Source organism: Temnothorax americanus, unplaced genomic scaffold, assembly GCF_048541705.1.
Source record: "Temnothorax americanus isolate GAGA-0224 unplaced genomic scaffold, ASM4854170v1 Scaffold167, whole genome shotgun sequence".
Classification (NCBI taxonomy): domain Eukaryota; kingdom Metazoa; phylum Arthropoda; class Insecta; order Hymenoptera; family Formicidae; genus Temnothorax; species Temnothorax americanus.
The window spans coordinates 130397-148655 of record NW_027509304.1 but is presented as its reverse complement, the minus strand read 5'-3'; the positions used below and the strand labels follow the sequence as shown (position 1 = coordinate 148655).

Below are 18259 nucleotides of genomic sequence, written 5' to 3'. Positions count from 1 at the left end.
ATTATTATGCAAGCACTCGTTTATATATATATATACACTTATCTCTGTCATCAGCATTTTTGTAGTATATACTACCACAGTATACGATTAATAATAAACTAAGTATAGGGTCTCCTATATATCATAATAAATCAAATACGGAATAGTGAGAGGCAATCGGAACCACGCGCGGTAATTATTGCGCAATCAATATATAGTCAATAAGATAAAACATATTAGTCAATACATATTCGGACGTTTCGACACTTTCTTCGTGTCATCTTCAGCGTGTAAACAAAATTAATGTACGTGAAAATTACAAACGATATAAAATTAACGGTCAAAAGCGATAAAATGATATAGTCGATGGTCGACGAGCGCAGTCAAATCAATAAAATAATAAAAACCATACGAATTCGTCAAAAAATTCGAGATGTGCGAATGTATAATGTCGTATCCGATAAATTTACGTTATTGATTTGACTGCGCTTGTCGACCGATCGACTAAGTATATCATTTTATCGCTTTTTTGACCGTTAATTTTATATCGTTTGTAATTTTCACGTATATGAATTTTGTTTATACCCTGAAGATGACACAAAGAAAGTGTCGAAACGTCCGAATATGTATTGCCTAATATATTTTATCTTATTGACTATATATTGATTGCGCAATTTAATTATACCGCGCGTGGCTCCGATTGCCTCTCTCACTATTCCCTACTTGACAATACGATTAACACCACGAAACAAACTTTTATTACGATAATTCTGCATTTTTTTAGGTTCCAATTCAAGTATCCTTTAGTTACTGAATTTTTGATGCACCAACTTATAGTAACCGATAAATAATTATAGATATACGTTTTGCGCAATTGGCTTATATTTACTATTATCAAGATACAACATTATTATATCCAAATTTTCGTATAGTACACTTTAAAAGTAATACAATATAAAAGTACAAAAATATGGAAAATACGACAGTGGCACAATCTAACAATATGTCACATATCGTTAGATCAGCGATCACCCATTTAATTGTATCTAGATAAATATTAGAATGTGAACAAATTCAGTTGCATGTACTTTATCCAGTTCCAAAACAAATAAATTCAGTATCCAAGGTGTCTAGATCCACCACAACCGCAGTATACGTAGAGGAAAACTTTGGAATACAAATTAGCCTGACCACCTGATTTTCTTCACCTACAAGTGTTAAATATATTTTGAATAATATCGCAAATATAAAAAGACATCAAGTATCGTCAAAATATGTACGAATGATTATCGTAGCGTCAGACGCGGGAAAATAATATATCGTACCGCACGAACGTTTCATGTTTAACAGTACTTTTTGAGGCAATTAAAATAATTTTAACAATTTTTAAAATGTAATATTTATATTTTCTAAGATATATTTACCTTCCCACAGTTTTGTATCGGCTTCATCCGTGTTACCCACAAAGTATATATCCGGACAGTAATTAAAGATAAATGGATCTTTCGCAGAGTAAGGGTGTACCGGTAATGTATCTGGAGCAGTCGGGCACATGTGCTTCCAAAGCAGCGTTCTCTCCAACCAGTCTAAAGGAGAGACGTCTGCATCACCGGTTGCTTTTATAATATCTTCAATAGGCTGTCCGCTGCTGCCCATTATTATACGTTCGGCGACTTTGCCGACCCACGGATTAGTCGCACCTTTTAAACTTTGAAATCTAAAAAAATGCCACATTATTTCTATCTAGGACTGTATTCGCATGTGGATTTAGGATGGAAAATCTTATAAATCCGTATTATCTATTTTGTATTTAAAAAAAAAATAGATGAAATATATATATATATTCTGAATTGCTGTAATATGCCGCAAAATCTTCCAGTAAATATATAAGATAGCAAAAAACGTTTAAAACCGTATTCTTTGCTGTGCAACGATAGAGAAAAAATTTTTTAAGTAGCTCTAAAAAGCTGTAATCTTATCTTGTTCATTGAGAAGTCTCGGAACGTATATCTACTGTAATCGGTATGTATATAACGCGTGGGTACAATACCTAGACGTCAGTGGCAGTACGCATGGATGGAGCGGTTTCTGTGGCAACATTGCATTGGTAGGATCGTGTTGACCCGGCATTAAAGTGATGCAACAACATTCCGCTATTTCGGAGAGAAATGCGTCCACAAGTCTCGTTGCCACGGCGACTTCCTTCGTTATAGCGGCGTCCTGCGCCTTCCCTTCGGCGTGTCCCATTAGGGTATTCGTCTTGGTGACAATTTTGACAGAATTACCTACATAGAACGCAATACCCCAGGGTGAAAATGGGCAATGTTACGACTATACGATTAGAAGTATTAAAGATTCAATATACCAGCAATGATAACTCGAACAATGCCAGTGGCGTCTTCTTGCGTCGTCATATCTCCCGCCATCCCACATATCCATTCGGTTAAGAGATTCAACGATAAGGTCTTGGAGGTATTCGCCAAGTCGAGTCCAGACAGGAACACTACTTTTCCTTTGGATTTTGGATGTGCCGGTGAACTTGTAGGCACGCAACCAGGAAAACACCATTCCTTGATCTGAATAAAATATGATATTTTGATTTGATATACCTGTGTTTTAATTTCAATTTTACTTACCTCAAAACTGCCATTCTTGTCTTTGTAGCCTAAAATGGCACATACGACGCCTGTAACATGGTTCTTCAAAATAGCGTCGTCAACTACTAATTTGATACGCAGCATCTCGTCTTCCAAGAACAATTGATCCTTTTCGGAACAGTACGTCGACTTTGGCTCGGACAATGAGAGTCGATGATCCTCGCTTAATTCACGTAATATCGATGGCTTCCATTTTTGATGTTTAAAGAGCGTACCAATTATCACGCATTCTTGTTCTTCGAAATCTTCTAATTCCGCTAACTTTAATATTGGAACTTCTCCTGGGGGGGGGGGACAATAAAATTTTTGCTCGCTCAATTCTATAGTCGCAATCACAAAATATTTATGTACAAAAATCTTAATTCTTACAATAGGGTAGAATTTTGTTGAAAATAGCACCGTATAAAAGCTCACCCCATTTTGCGACAACTCGTGGTATCAACGTCTCTCTCAACTCTGCCAATCTCGCCGCATATATGCTACAAAATTGCTTAGAGAAATCGATCACGTTGTCATCGAACGTGCTGGTCAAGTCTTCATATTGTACTTGCTGCCTCTTAAGTTCCCGTGGCTCTTCGTTTCCCGGTTTGGAAAGCAGGTCTCCAGCAGAGTCGTTAGACATATTTTTATGTCAATACAAATATATTCTGTAGATAATGAAAAGAATCGCATACCTATTATTAATCAATATCTTATGTACACAACAAAAAGAATATTTAATTATCTATTAAACCTCAAATTGATAGACACCGCTTTAACTCGACACAACAATGTGCCCCAATCTATTTACGTTATTATGTGTTTGCACGTATTTAAAATATGTAAACGTGTGTTTCGTAATAATCGCAATCCATCGAAAAAACAAGTGTCACCTTTCCGTGACCGAACCAACATAATACTATTTATCTACAGTCGTACTTCAGCACACTTCAAATCTAACCTTTAAGTACGTCCGTACTTTTTTTCACCAAGAGATCAACGCAAGAGCATAGAGAATATAGTGTGTGTAATATATATATTTAAAAAACCAAAAAGGCGATCTGAGAAGAATTTAGGAAAAAGTTTGTGTAAAAACAATTTAAGCACGTAGTTGGAGACGCGGTGATTTTAATAAGTCCTGTCACAAACCTAAAAAAAAAATCTTTCTTTCACCATTTTCGTTATTCTTTATAAATATCAAGGGCCCCTTGCTTCTCGATATTTTCAACGTTAATTCGTGTTTACTTACAGACACACGATGTTTATCTAAATGCGGTGTACCGCATGTCAAAAGAGGAAAGCACGCGCAATGTGCGAGCACTGCGAGAGTGCGAGCCTTTCGCGCCTTTTTCGCCCTCGCAGCTCGCAGAGCCGGCAGAGCACCTGTTCGAAGGAGAGAAGGAGACTGCAATACCGCAATAAGGACGGTATCTCACCTCACAGGTGACGCTGGTTCGTTTCAAGCGTTTCAAGTGCAGGAAGCACGCGACGGTGCGCGAGCGGAGCAGATGCGGATATAAGCCACTAAGAGCGAGACGACGAATTCGATTGGCCCGTTGGCCGCGTCGTCATCGTATTCTACACGTGTTTCCGTCCTTGACGTATCGAACGAAGCAACGCGGAGTCGCGGAGCAACGGAGCCGACCGAGCCGACGCGCGACGGAGCGTGCTGCGTGCTGCGCGCGGTGTTGGTACTTGAGTTGAGAGAGTGGGATCACGCCTGACGCCTGACGCCATCACGCACGTGGTGATTCGTTTTCTCCACAAATTTGACTTTTCTTCTTCACGCGGGATGGCTAATCATCGCCATCATCGGTTGTCGCTCTCTCCAAGTGCCGCTCTGACGGAACCCAACAATTTCGGTAGATCATTTTTTCGCCGAACCGAGGACCGGTATATTTTCCAGGAGATTTCTTTCCCCGTAGCGCTGCGTTCGAGGTGTAAAGGCAAAAGATAAGCGAAAGCTGCGCAACATTGTATTCACTATTCACGAGAAGGTAATTCGAATCTTTCAGCCGCGCGACAACGCGTCGTGACGAAATGTTTGCCACTTGGTTACATATGTAGTTATTTCGACCGCGTTTGACCCGTCTCGTATAAGCGATTCAAGTTGACGTGGATGTAAATTCGTCTCTTTTACGCGAATCAGAATTATGTAAAATTATTATCTCGAGGGACACGTATTCCTTCGTTCCTTGGCCGCGTCGATATTTCTAGAATATGTATATGTATGTACATTTCCACCGTTGGAGCGACAGCCTTTCAAATAGTGTTTACGTTTTTTTTCATTTTTCACTGCCTGACGAATGTCTGATTTCAAACGCGCGAAGGCATGGGGAAATATATTTTATTACAACGTAAAATTAATAACGATTCAACAGCTGTAAAGATTTAAAGGAATATACATTGAGAGTGTATTGTTCAAATCTTTATTAAAAAGTATACGTAGCGATGTTCGCGTAGTCCTAAAAGTATGCAAATGACAACACCCCGTATCCGTCGACAGAGCCGATAAACGCAATTCAAGTTTATCGTCCTTGGGAGACTACATTAATCGAGCTTTGTCAGACACGGTTTGGACTCAATGGTAAGTTTTTCAAATCCAGTTTTGATGCCTAACAAATAACATCAAGGGCATTTCAGGAAAGCAGGACCGTCGTCAGCGACGACGATTCAGTTACGGGGATCGTTGAAAATATGGGTAAGGACACATACTTGATAATCGGACGACAAAAGACGACGTTGTACCTCGACACACGGAGAATGTCAGAGTTCTCGAGCTCGAGAAAATGATCGAAGGTAAAGCGTATATGTCTCGTGAGAAATATTTATAGATGTAATGGGAAAACCATTTTCTTGACGTATCACGAGTTACATTACGATTATTATTTCGGTAGAGACGTTAATATTGAAATAAATATATTTTACAGCTATATTGAAAGTACAGCCAGAAGATCGACAGCAATCGACAGCTATTTGCGCTTGCGAACGATGTTCTTGACGAATCTAAGGAATTATCCGATTCTACCGCATTGTTCGACCGTGGACTGAATTCAGCGACGGCAAAAGTAACGCATGGTCGCAGCCCGCGGTATTAGGCCTAGCTGTGCGAAAAGAGGATGGTTCGTTTGAAAGTCTCGAAATAACATCGTATTCCGAATCAGAATGGCCAAAGTTATCAGAAATTTTCAGGAAGCGGGAAGAAAAAATTGGCGCCGTTTGTGAAAAGTATCGGAAAAAGTACGATGAATTAAATGACGCAAAAAAATGATATACTGAGTAAAGCAACTCACAAATGTAGCGACGTATGAATCGACGATCAAGTTTTGCGTTCTGTGCGACTCAACGACTGTTCGAGTAGTTCTAGATAGTGCGAAAACAGGAGAGATATATCGTAAACCCTACGGCATAACGATACCAAATACGTATGCTCGTATTGAGTCGTACATAACTTTAAGGAGGTACAGTCACAAAACTTAGCAATATCGAACTTATTAGGAATATCACGTGGCCGTGTTACATCTTATACGTAGAAAAGAAAAATTATTGTTACTTATAATCGAACTATGACATAAATTCGTCAGTGATAGCGTGAAACTTTTCATAACGCGATTAATATTTCACGCGAAACATTTGTGTGTGTATATATATGTATATATTTGTATATCTTCTTCACCGACTTCATCTTTACATGGACCTCTGCGTGCTCTCCCTTCTCTTTTCTTCTTTACGTCTTTTCCTCATAATTGCCAAAGCCTTTAACGACGAATAGTCTTCGTTAAATTGTATTCACTTGTATACGTGACTTGTAACGATAGCAACAAGAACGTACCGCGCAAAAACATCCGTAGAAGCAGAAGAATGGATGCATCTAATTCTAATGTAATCGCTCGTGTGCTGGAGATACGTCACCTATTAACATATATATCTATGTAAAAAATGGATTAGTACTTTAATGTAATAAAAAATATTTTAAATATATTTTCAATATTATACAGGTCATTTATATATCGCTCTAAAAATTTCTAAATAGAAATACTAATTAAATATTTGACATAAAGTATTGTTTGCGATAAAAAATGCTTTTTAATTTAACAATTATTTAATAAACTTTTCATTTCAAAAAGATTCGCTTTCCGTACGGATTCGTACAGATTTCAAGGATCCGACTTACACCAGGAATGAACGTAATAAATTCAATGGCGGTGAGCGCGTGCTCTCAAAATTCTCTCGAATACGGCGATCGATTTCTCGCCTTCTGACGTCAGAGCCACGAGCCTCGAGAGAAGCGAAAAACACTATAGAGTTCCAAAAGTCCAATCTGCCATCTTATTTCTCCCATTCCTGGTTCTCGCGCGCGCCACGAGACAAGCTTCCAATAGCCAATAGGCGTGGTTCTCGATAAGCAAAGCCGATGATACGGGACTAAAGAAGGATTCGCACCAATGGGAGAGTTGGTTTTCTAGAGACCCTAGCAGAATCTCTAGAAAACGAACTCTCCCATTGGATATTGGACGTCGTATCGGACGCGATGTGAATCCTCCACAACGAAGGGGCCGGGGGCCCCCTTGCCACGCCGGCGCGTTTAGGCCGTTTAGGGGAATTCGCGCGTGTTTGCAGTTGCAGCGACGTGTTTACGGCCCGCACATCCGCGCAGAGAGAGAGAGAGAATAGTAATTTGTCCGCGGCATTTTTTTTTCCTGCGCGCCAGACGAGCGATCTGCCAGAGGCTTCAGAGGGGCAGATAAGCGAGAGAAGCGATAGCGAATGGGCGTGTGAGACGGGGGATCTCTTTCCGTACGGCGTACGGCGACCGGCGACTGTACGGCGTGCCCACTGCCCAGTTTTTGTCGGGATCTCTCTTCCCTTTTGCGCTTTCGGGGCGACGGCGACGGCGACGGTCCGCCTGCGCCCACGGGATGGACGCGAGCAGCGAGCAGCCGGCCGCGATCGCGGCCGCCGAGTCCGCCTCCGCCAGCGAGCAGGAGCACAATGACGAGCCCATGGAGGAGACGGAGGAGTACAGCTACGAGGGCGAGGATTACAGGCATTTTATGCCGCGAGGCCGCGGCGGTTTTCGGTACGTATCGCGATCCGCGCTTCCCGGCACCGCGGATCCTCGCGGTGTTCTCTCTTCTCCCCGCGTCTCTCTTCCTTCCTTCTTCCCCGTTCCCCGTTCCCTCCGCGCTGCCTCCTCTCGGCCTCGCATGCTCGCTCGATTTCGCTCTTTCCGGCGATGTTTTCGTCCGATCCGAGGTCCGAGCACCGAGGACTCGATTCGATGGCGTCCCGACTCCCGACTCCAACGTCCCCCGTCCCCCGTCCCCCGTCCCCGCCGCGGCCCCGACAGATGACACGCGCGGAATGTCGGATTTGTTTAAAATCTTTGGACCGACGACGAGATTTAAATAATACTTTAATTAATAAATGATCTTTTAACCAATAATCTCTTTGCAAGCGACATTCCATCCTCTGTAGCGGCGTTACAGCGCGAGTACGCGCGGTGCCTGACGCGAGCAGATGAAATCTGCGGCGTGGTGGAGCGGAGCGTATCTTTTTGTTTTTCTTAAGAGTCAAGCAAGATTCGGAAAGCTACTTCTGGTCTTCCTTCCTCTAAGTGGCATGGTAGAGCTGTAAGATATCTAGTCACAACATTTAAAAATAATTTAAGGGGTCGTGGCAGAGGTGGGTTTGATTTCCCTATGAGAGGTGGCTCTCCGAGGTTTCGAGGAAGAGGATTTGGCCCGCGCGGGCCAATGTTCCGCGGCGCGAACAATGGCTTTCCCTTCGAAGCCCCGCCGAGGCCAAATTGTCCGCCTGGTCCGGCAGGCCCAAGATTCCGAGGACCGCCGCCATTTGATCCCAGTTGGGGACCTATGGGACCACCCAATTTTATGGGCCCTCCAAATTTAATGGGGCCTCCAGGAATGGTATGCTATGCGTCGTTGAATCTTTCGATACGTACGAAATTATTAGATTTCTAATTCTCAAATCTTATTGCTTTAGCCACCGCCACACATGATGAACGGCCCTATGGGTGCGGGACCAGGCCCATATGGACCACCTCCCGGCATGGGGCCACCTAACATGAATAGCGTAAGTTACGCGCGCGGAAAGAGAAAATAGATACTCGATAAAAAGCGTTTGAAGATACCTTTCCGAATAAAATATATCTATATGCCATAGATTCCAGGACAGCAACAGCCACCCCAGCAAGCGCAACAACAATCGAACATTCCAGGTCTAGATCTCAACGGAGAAGTGTGGGTAGAGACGAAAGCGGCTGATGGAAAGTCGTATTATTACAATATTCGTACGAGAGATACCACGTGGACTAAACCAGAGGGACCAAATGTAAAGGTCATGGTACAAGATCAGGTAAATAAATACCTATTGAATTCCGACTCTTACCGATGAAATCGATTAGTGCTTTTCTTTTATTATTATTTGCGAGTGATCTACATTCTTTGCTTGCCCTGATTATGATTATACACATATCTAAGCCAATTGCTTTTTTCTATTATTATTTTCAAGTAATCTAAATTCTTTACTTATCCTGGTCCTGGTCATACGTACACATTTAAGCCGTATATCTTATCGACGTCAAAATTATATTTATTTATTTTGTTTTTATCAGTTTCGACATATTTTTACGCGCAAAATATAGGGACAAGAACGAAGTGTAAATAAAGAAGCGTATATATCAAAAAATTGACAATTAGCAATGTCGTAACGAAGATCGGTAAATTTATTCGCTGGTCAATGAAAAATCGCATGTTTATTTTGTATAAGATTTGATGTGATTAATTTAGTTATTAATTTAATCACGATAAAAAATATATCGTGGTTTTGCAGTTAGAACAGTTAGTACATGGTGCGTCAAAGCAAGCGACAACGCGTTCCACCACACCTACTCCGTCAAGTAGTACGCCGACCAAGATGAGTGAAAACAGAATCTCTCAAGGCGGCGAGCAATCATCCTCTAACAACACAGATGCCATTAATCAGTTAAGTACGGCGCCTCCTGGCACTGGACCACCTCCTACGTTGAATGACACCCCAGATGTCAACGCGCAAGCGTCCGAGACAAATCAGTCTAATGGTAATTTGAACGGTATTGATACTATTTAATTTTGAAAACGTTTCTCGAGCTTTGTGTGTATATATCTTAGCACGCAAGTTCTTTAAATTTATCAAAGTATCGTCGTTAAAAATTTAAAATGTCAGGTACAGCACCCACGACAGTTACCAATACGCCACCGATAAATACACCGGCAGTAAATACGAACGTGATGCAACCGCCGCCAAATATGATCCCTATGCAGCACAGAATGCCAAATCAGTTTGGTAATCCGATCGCAACGCAATTCGGAGCAACACCCTTTGGGATGCCACCGCCTGGTTTTCAACCTTTTGGCGGTTATGGGCCACCGCAAACATCGTGGGGTACGTATAAAATATGCGCGTGAAAAAGATATATCTGACGAAAAATACGACGAAAAAAAGAAATATTTCAACACGTTTTATAGATTAACTTATAGTGCACCTGCTTTCTTTCTTTTTTTTTTTTTAGGTATGCCACAAATGCCTCATGGTGTAATGACACCTCAAGCACCCCCTGAAGATCCTGCCATACTTGCACAGCTTGATTCTGAATTAGTAGCGGCCGCTATGGTCTGGACCGAGCATCGTGCACCAGATGGCAGATTCTATTATTACAACAGTAAAGCAGGAGAATCAGTATGGGAAAAGCCACAAGCCTTGAAGGATCTGGAGAGTACGTGATACGTAATTTGCAGCATTTATCTTTATAAAGCAAAGTAACCGAGATCTTAGAATCTTGAAACATAATAATGTCGTGTAAGTTTTAAATGATATGTTCTGAAATTTTGTTTTGTTAGATGCGAAATTAACATTACGGCAGAAAAACGAGGAAGCAAATGTTGTCCCTACCACTACCGCTGTTACAACCACTGCCGTTACCAACAACACTACCGCCATTGTTGAACCTAGCAAACAAGAAAAGCCGCAAGAGAACGCACATGAAACCAAAGATAGTACAAAAGATGCGGATAGCGCTAAACCGAAGAAGGAGGAAAATATTGCAAAGGAACCTGCAAAGCCTCAAGACAAGTCTAGACCAATTTCTAGTACGCCGGTGCCTGGAACTCCATGGTATATTTAGCGATGACTTGTTTTTCATATTGTGTTTCATTGTTTCTTGCTATATACATCATAATGTGTATATTTGCATTAACTAGCGAATATATTTGTATGTGAAGGTGTGTTGTTTGGACGGGAGACGGACGGGTATTTTTCTACAATCCTTCTTCGAGGATATCGGTTTGGGAAAGACCGGACGATCTTGTTGGCCGTCAGGATGTGGACAAGATGATATCAACGCCTCCGGACGCGATTGGTGCTACAAAACCACCACGTCAGTCGGATTCCAGCGAAAGCAGCGATGAAGATCAACCCACACCAGCCAAAAAGCCGAAACACGAGGAACCCAAGAGTACGTGAAAAACTACTCTGAAATGATGTATATATATATATATATACGAGATTGGATTAATACAGGATTTATATATATAAATTCTATATTATTATTCAGGCACACCACCCATCAAGGAAGAAGAGGAGAAGGAAGGGAAGAAGACCATCGACATCGGCAAGGAAGCTGCAATAGAGGCCGAAGTGAGAGCAGCGAGGGAGAGGGCGATAGTTCCATTGGAAACGAGGATCAAATCGTTCAGGGATATGCTTGCAGAGAAAGATGTAAATTATTACATTATTATCATTTGTACAGACCGTTATGTTACTTTATTGTACCGAGAGTAACCGACGTATTACGTTCTGCATTCAGGTATCCGCATTCAGTACCTGGGAAAAAGAACTTCATAAGATTGTATTTGATCCACGCTATTTACTTCTAACGTCGAAGGAGAGGAAACAGGTCTTCGAGAAATACGTGAAGGAGAGGGCGGAAGAAGAAAGGCGAGAAAAGAGGAATAAAATGAAAGAACGAAAAGAGCAATTCCAGAAGCTTTTAGAAGAGGCAGGACTTCATGGAAAGTATGCGTACAATGAGAGCATTTTTTTATTCCGTTTGTTTCTGCGTTTCTGCAGAAAATGTTAATTTATGTTTTCTGTTCTTTTGTAGATCATCATTTAGTGATTTTGCTCAAAAACATGGAAGGGATGAACGATTTAAGAATGTAGAAAAGATGCGCGAACGAGAAAGCCTTTTCAACGAATATCTTCTGGAAGTGCGAAAGAGGGAGAAAGAGGAGAAAACAGCGAAACGAGAACAGGTATTTTTATTTTATTAACATTACTGAATGTGTGCGCGCGCATTGTGTGGCAATGCAAAAGACATTTTCAGGACATCATACATTATAATACGAATACGTATAAATATTTTGACAGAACATTTGACAGAACAAGTAAGATTTATAGCGACATATCCCCGTCCATCCCAAGGTTCCATCAGAAGTATACATATATATATATATATTTAATAAAAATATAGAGGATTTAGATACACTAATATTTTTCAATACCGATTATAAATAATTTCAGATATATTCTGAAAATGATAAATTATTATAGATTCCAACAATTTCATTAATATATTTTAAGCTAATGTGTTCAGTTTCTCTAGCTTTTTGTTATCAGTTTATGAAAGTTTGGAATTTATATTGTAAGTTAGTATTACACACATATGATTTTTATATCACTTGTGAGTTTGAAGATTCAAAAATATTTCTTTTACTCGTGGTTACATATTGATCAAATACTTAAAGTTACTTTATTAAATAATTAATATTTGTGTGAACTTTTTTTTTTATGTTAAAGGTTACCTAGAAGTCCTTTATATTTTAAGAAAAGTATCACACAAACCGTGTTTCCTACTTTTTTAATTCCCTTACTTTCCAATAAACCTTTCTCCATCCATTCCAGGCAGATGTCGTTCATTTATAGTGAATTGCTTCATAAATGCTGCTGAAGAATATTTGAACCAGCATATAAATGTAATACACCCTACGTCCGCGATAAGTTGCGCATGGGCTGAATATATTTATTTATTCGGCGCTTGCTCCTATGTTTACATAACTATATTATTTCATTATAATTTCAATAAGAATTATTTCACCTTATTAAGCGAGGCTTTGCAATGCGCGATAGCATAAGAATGAAATTAAGAATAGATGCAAAGCGTTTTTAATCTTATATAGGAGAGGATATGTTTAGTGAAATGTTTAATGAAGTTTATGTTTTTACAGCGATAATTAATTAATTTCTTTCAGGTTTCATAGGTATGTTATTATTTTGTTCCACTTGTAAGATAGTACGAATTCCTAAAATTATAACGGCTGAAGAACACATATACCAGGAGATATTTCTCTAATAATAATTCTCTACTCCAGTAGATTTGCTCGATCGAAATCGAAAAGTTTTTGTAGCTCTAAGATGGGAGATGTAGAGAATAAAATCTTAGTATGTGACGGTTCCTTATATACTTATGTGTTCTGAACTCTCCACTTCAGTCAGGATGCAGGCAGGACAGGTTCCGTATGTGGAGTGGCTTGGTTCTGAAGCTGGTTGGTGGCATGGATGATGTCATCTACCATTCCCACCTTCTCTGCGGGTCACTGTTGGCACACCCTCGCGCGCCGCATTCTTTACTTCAAAGCAGAGTGTCATGAGAATGAACAAACTCGGTATTTGTATATTACTCGTAATCCACGTACTTCAAAAGATTAACTTTTCCCCAGAGTCAAAATCAGTTTGAAAAGAAAAAAAAGATTTCACGTTAATTCATTTGAAAGAAAAAAAAAGGATATATTAAAGCCCGAGGTAGCATTAGTCCGCAGAACAGTTTCTCATAGTTTATGTATTCCGATTATAAAGAAATATAAAGATTTGATTCTAATGCTACCACAAAACTTACATTAAATGTATGGACATAAAAACAAATTCACTAACGATATAAGAGGCTATTTGTTTAATTTGCTATTTTACTTTTCAGTAATAGTCATTTCGAGCATAACTTCTGTTTGCTAGTATTATCAAGCGAAAAATTACTTTGCGTATGTAGGTCGTTAGGTAAAATATCTTATATTCCCAAAAAGCAACGAATTATTATCTTAAAATCATATATTATCTATTGTTCTTATGTCAATACATGATACATCAAATTTGATATACAAAAACACACATGGAACTCTCAAGTAATTTTAAGTCGACTTTAAGATGTAAACAATTTCTTGTTGTCGGCAATAATACATATAAAATTAACTTTATCCTGATACATTTTAGAGGATCGCAATAAATTGCAATACAGAGTTATAATGCAAAGTTATTAAATTGGCATAGAATGAGTAATTTACATTTTTATAAAAGTATTTGTTTTACATCATCTCATCTGAGAACTATTTTTTATTCTAATAATAATAATAATAATAATAATAATAATGCAAGTGGATTTTTACATCAATTTCAGTTAAAATGAGATAAAGAAGTAAGTTTAAGCAGTTGTGTAAACACAGGCTTCTAAGTACCTTGAAAATCCTTATAGGATCCGAGTAACAAATGTTATGTGTAATTTGAAGATGAAATTGTGCCAGTGTCTGAGCTGTAATCATTTCTCGATTGTCTTTTATAATAATATTATCTAAACGTTCTTCTTTTTAATGCAACAAAGAATATACAAATTATTTTAGTCGTTAAAAAATTACGCAATGGGGACATTGGAAAGAAAGCTATTTTATGGGACGATTCTTGGTTTCACATACGTTGCGTAGATTAGACAATTCAAAAATCATCTGTCTGTCGTAGCTAATTTTGTTCGTTTAATACTTTCAGTATTGAGAATTAAAAGTATCGAGGCTTAGGAGAGAGGGAGAGAGAGAGAGAGAAAGAAAGAAAAAGAGATACACTTTATTTTAATAGGATAACATTTTAGTGAGCATTAATTTAATAATCTATCTGTTATGTTACTTTTACGTAAAAAACATCAAGAAAATTGTCAAGAGAACAGTTGCGTTGCAATTTTTGTAAACGGTGCGATGTGCTATGAAATATGTGATGCTTTTACTAAAATTATGCGTTCTCCGAGAGGTATTTTAGAGTGTAGAGCAAGTAGGAGAAAAAAAAATTAGATGGAAACTCGTTTCGTAATTTGGACGGCTGCGAGCTTCTAATGTTTTCCAAGTTAATGATAATGCACTAACCATATTTTTTTCGTTTCAGCAAGGGCGGCAGTTAAACATTTACTTACCTTACACATTCAGTCATCATTAAATGCCAGTATGTCATGTTCATAAGGCATGCGATGATTCTTAAAAATTAAAGTTTAAGTTAATTATACATTGTTCAATGCGAGCGAATTGAATACTGTACATTTAATGATGACGATGATCATAATAATTATTTTTACAGGAATAATGAGTTAATAATTTTTTTCAGCTAAAAAAAATGACCAGCTTAGTTCATTAAAAACAAAAAATCCGACAAATAGAGTCCTTAACGTTGTGATACCTCCTGACACGAACGAATACGAATGACTATTTCTTCTACCCCTAACGAAATATAGTTTGAAAACCATTTAAAAGGTTTGCAAGTTGAAATAGTTTGATCCACATTACAGATCATTATATCATAATATTTATAAAAGTGATTGTAATGTGGCTGAGCGTGTAATACGTGGTTGGAAATATCATTAAAGCGTGCATGATATAAGAGAACCAAGAAAAATTTTATTTTAAAAGCAAAAGAATTGTATAATAGTACATAAGCAAGCAGTACGTGTTCTTCAGCGATGAAAACTCTTATGTTAAATGCGTTTCAGGTGAAAAAGGAATTCTTTGCGATGCTACGTGAGCACAAAGACATCGACAGGCATTCGCATTGGAGCGATTGTAAGAAAAAGTTGGAAACGGATTGGAGGTACAGAGTCGTAGAGTCGGCAAGCACGCGGGAAGATTGGTTTAGAGATTACGTTCGCCTGCTGAAGGATGAGCGGAAAAAGGAAAAGGAGAAAGACAAAGACCATCGGCACAGAGAGAAAGATCACAAGACGGACAAGAAGGATAGGGATCGTAAGGATTCGGATAAAGGTAAAGAAACAAAGTCCAGCAAGGACAAACCTGACAAAGATAATACAAGGGAAAAGAAGCAACGGAAGAGCGAAACATCCACGGAGGACAGCGAAAAGGAAAAAAAAGAGATGGTGATAGAGAAAGAGAGTGGGGAAATTGAAGAAACTGACGACAAAAGCGTTAAAAAGGAGAATGACGTAAGTATAATATACAATATCTATCTTTTGTACACTTTTTTTTACTTTTTTTTTGTTTTTTTGTTTTTTTTAGAAGGAAGAGGGAGACGATCATTCCGATTCGGAGGAGGATCGCGAGAAACAGAAAAGGGAACGTGAAAGACGAGCGGAAGTCAGTATCAGAGAGAGAGAAAGAGAAGTACAAAGGACTTTAGCTACACATCTTCGCGATAGGGATAAGGAAAGACAGCATCACCGTCACACAGAGGCGGTTCAACACTTCAGTGCTCTTCTAGCTGATTTGGTATGCATCTAGTTTAAATCGCGTAATATTCTACGAGAATTATTGGTATTTCTGATTACAATATCTTGAATATTTGTTTCCATTTCAGGTAAGGAACGGCGATCTGGCGTGGAGAGAAGCGAAACGACAATTGAGGAAGGATCATAGGTGGGAGTTGGCTGAAAGTTTAGATCGCGAGGAGAAAGAACGATTGTTTAACGAACACATTGAACAATTGGGCCGCAAGAAGCGCGACAAATTTCGGGAATTGCTCGACGAAGTAGGCGCGTCGACCGAGCTAACGGCATCCTGGAAAGACATTAAGAAACTGTTGAAAGATGATCCTAGATATTTAAAATTTTCTTCTAGCGATCGAGTACGTAATCATTGGTTTCAAAGTATATATATATTATATATAATATATATAATAATATATATATATATATATATTATTACTTATTCCAAATATTTTTTTATCGTTTTAGAAATGCGAAAAGGAGTTTAAGGAATATATTAAGGATAAACTCGTTGCTGCCAAAGCTGACTTTAGGGAGCTCCTACAGGTGCGTTTAATTAACTCGCGATATACCGTTTAAAAACCCGGTGTAACTGTTGGTCAAGAAAATGTGATTTTTCAGGAAACGAAACTAATCACTGACAAAACGTACAAAAAGGTTCAAGAGAATAGTTCGCATTTAGCAGAGATCGAAGAAATTCTTAGAAAGGATCGCCGATTTCTCGTGCTCGAGGCTGCAGCCGCTGAACGGACTCGATTATTAATGGGCTATCTGGAAGAGTTAGCACGTAGGGGTCCTCCACCACCTCCTACTGCTTCAGAACCATCGAGAAGATCAACTGCAAAGTAAATTTCAATACACGGAACAAAGATAACAAAACTTTACATTTTGTTTTCTTAAACAAATGCAACATCTGTTTCTGTACTAAACATATGTTTCTGTTTCAGTTGAAGAATGATCTACATCGAAATATCATACACATATGACACATAACAGTAACAGAAATGAATGAATTTAGCTGTAGTTAAATTGAATTACTTTACACACTGAATTATTGCCTGTATAGGATTCAATAAAATAATTAAATGCTAATTCTACACAACTGTGAGATTGTATTGCATTATGAGATATTGTAGCGCAAGCATATATATTATTGTTGAATAATATTAAATTTCACAGAATGTCGGTAAACGTGCGTAACATAATTATTTTACGGTGCAAGAACTGCAATGTATTCGATACGTTTGTCTCATCTAAATTTACGCAAATTAAAGTGGAATAAGAAAGATTGGGAGAACGTCGTACTGATTTTCCAATAATAAAGTTAATGGTTATTGTAAAATCATTAAAAGATATTACTATTTTGTCATTAAACAAATTACATTATTCCAGTAATCCTTTAGCTCTTGACGCTACCCTATTTTCAAAATACATAATCTAGTATTTTGTTCAGGATGTACCTTTATATAACATCAGCCAAATGCTTTTGTTTTTTTACGTAAAGACAAACGCGCGAGGATAAAATTTTTAATTTATAAAGCGGGAGAATTAATCAATTAAATTTTCTTTTTTTTTTCTCGTTAGCGCAATTAATCAATAAGGATACTGTTCCAGTTTATATATATATAAATATATGTTAAAAATTTTTATTACAATACTTATATTTCACAAAGTATCTAATAATTTATTAATTTGTTTTTACAGGAATTAACTTGATAAGATGGCAAGTTTCGTTAGTTAGTTCTGGTGATGTTTCTTAGATGGCGACACTAACATGATTTTGATTCGAAACGTGTGCCTTATGGATCAATACGATAAATCTCGGTGATTTCAATGCTTGAATATTAAAGATTCAAATATCGAAGAATTCAATGCTGGATATGAAGCGAGACGATTTCACGACGGATATTGATGTTTACGCCTGTTGATGTTTCGAACGCCAAGCATTACGGTAATTGAAAAAAGAATTGTTTAAAAATGAGAGTAATACATTGACAGAAAACACTATTGATTTTTCCATACATTCCGAATGTGTAGAATCCTAAAAAAAATTCCAAATAATAAT

General features: G+C 38.4%; 2 protein-coding genes and 2 long non-coding RNA genes across 12 annotated transcripts in view; 2 read left to right on the top strand and 2 right to left on the bottom strand.

Annotated features, from left to right (window-relative positions):
• Positions 1-843: 843 nt before the first annotated feature.
• On the bottom strand, positions 844-4187 carry LOC143895717 (DNA polymerase delta subunit 2). Of its 4 annotated transcripts, none has more exons than XM_077403037.1 (7): positions 4052-4187; positions 3051-3283; positions 2616-2917; positions 2345-2555; positions 2030-2264; positions 1404-1696; positions 844-1187 (listed from the first exon to the last, which is right to left on the bottom strand). In XM_077403037.1, the coding sequence occupies exons 2-7, from the start codon at positions 3256-3258 to the stop codon at positions 1069-1071; spliced, it is 1368 nt and encodes a 455-aa protein (XP_077259163.1). In that variant the 5' UTR covers positions 3259-3283; positions 4052-4187; the 3' UTR covers positions 844-1068. The 4 variants fall into 4 exon arrangements, with proteins under 4 accessions (XP_077259163.1, XP_077259160.1, XP_077259164.1 ...); XM_077403034.1 differs by lacking the exon at positions 4052-4187 and adding an exon at positions 3865-4022; XM_077403038.1 differs by lacking the exon at positions 4052-4187 and adding an exon at positions 3577-3738.
• Positions 4188-4292: 105 nt separating this feature from the next.
• On the top strand, positions 4293-6596 carry LOC143895718 (uncharacterized). 2 transcript variants are annotated; one of them, XR_013256429.1, is made up of 4 exons: positions 4293-4612; positions 5122-5202; positions 5259-5414; positions 5546-6596. It is a non-coding gene; the product is annotated as an uncharacterized LOC143895718 (long non-coding RNA). The 2 variants fall into 2 exon arrangements; XR_013256428.1 differs by having other exon boundaries at positions 4305-5202.
• On the bottom strand, positions 5866-7047 carry LOC143895719 (uncharacterized). Of its 2 annotated transcripts, none has more exons than XR_013256431.1 (2): positions 6768-7047; positions 5866-6527 (listed from the first exon to the last, which is right to left on the bottom strand). It is a non-coding gene; the product is annotated as an uncharacterized LOC143895719 (long non-coding RNA). The 2 variants fall into 2 exon arrangements; XR_013256430.1 differs by having other exon boundaries at positions 6790-7047.
• Positions 7048-7240: 193 nt separating this feature from the next.
• The window catches only part of LOC143895724 (transcription elongation regulator 1), an 11871-nt gene continuing 852 nt past the window's right edge, over positions 7241-18259 (top strand). For 2 of the 4 annotated variants that reach the window (XM_077403044.1, XM_077403043.1), the window contains exons 1-18: positions 7242-7695; positions 8287-8545; positions 8622-8711; positions 8802-8993; positions 9471-9717; positions 9843-10061; positions 10189-10392; positions 10517-10790; positions 10898-11130; positions 11230-11393; positions 11482-11690; positions 11779-11929; positions 15469-15915; positions 15989-16198; positions 16287-16553; positions 16663-16740; positions 16816-17039; positions 17142-18145. In XM_077403044.1, the coding sequence (XP_077259170.1) occupies positions 7535-7695; positions 8287-8545; positions 8622-8711; positions 8802-8993; positions 9471-9717; positions 9843-10061; positions 10189-10392; positions 10517-10790; positions 10898-11130; positions 11230-11393; positions 11482-11690; positions 11779-11929; positions 15469-15915; positions 15989-16198; positions 16287-16553; positions 16663-16740; positions 16816-17039; positions 17142-17145 (3633 nt within the window). In that variant the 5' untranslated portion in view covers positions 7242-7534 and the 3' untranslated portion in view covers positions 17146-18145. Of the gene's footprint in view, positions 7696-8286; positions 8546-8621; positions 8712-8801; positions 8994-9470; positions 9718-9842; positions 10062-10188; positions 10393-10516; positions 10791-10897; positions 11131-11229; positions 11394-11481; positions 11691-11778; positions 11930-15468; positions 15916-15988; positions 16199-16286; positions 16554-16662; positions 16741-16815; positions 17040-17141; positions 18146-18259 lie in introns of those variants that run through there. The other 2 variants (XM_077403045.1, XM_077403047.1) reach the window with 2 other exon arrangements.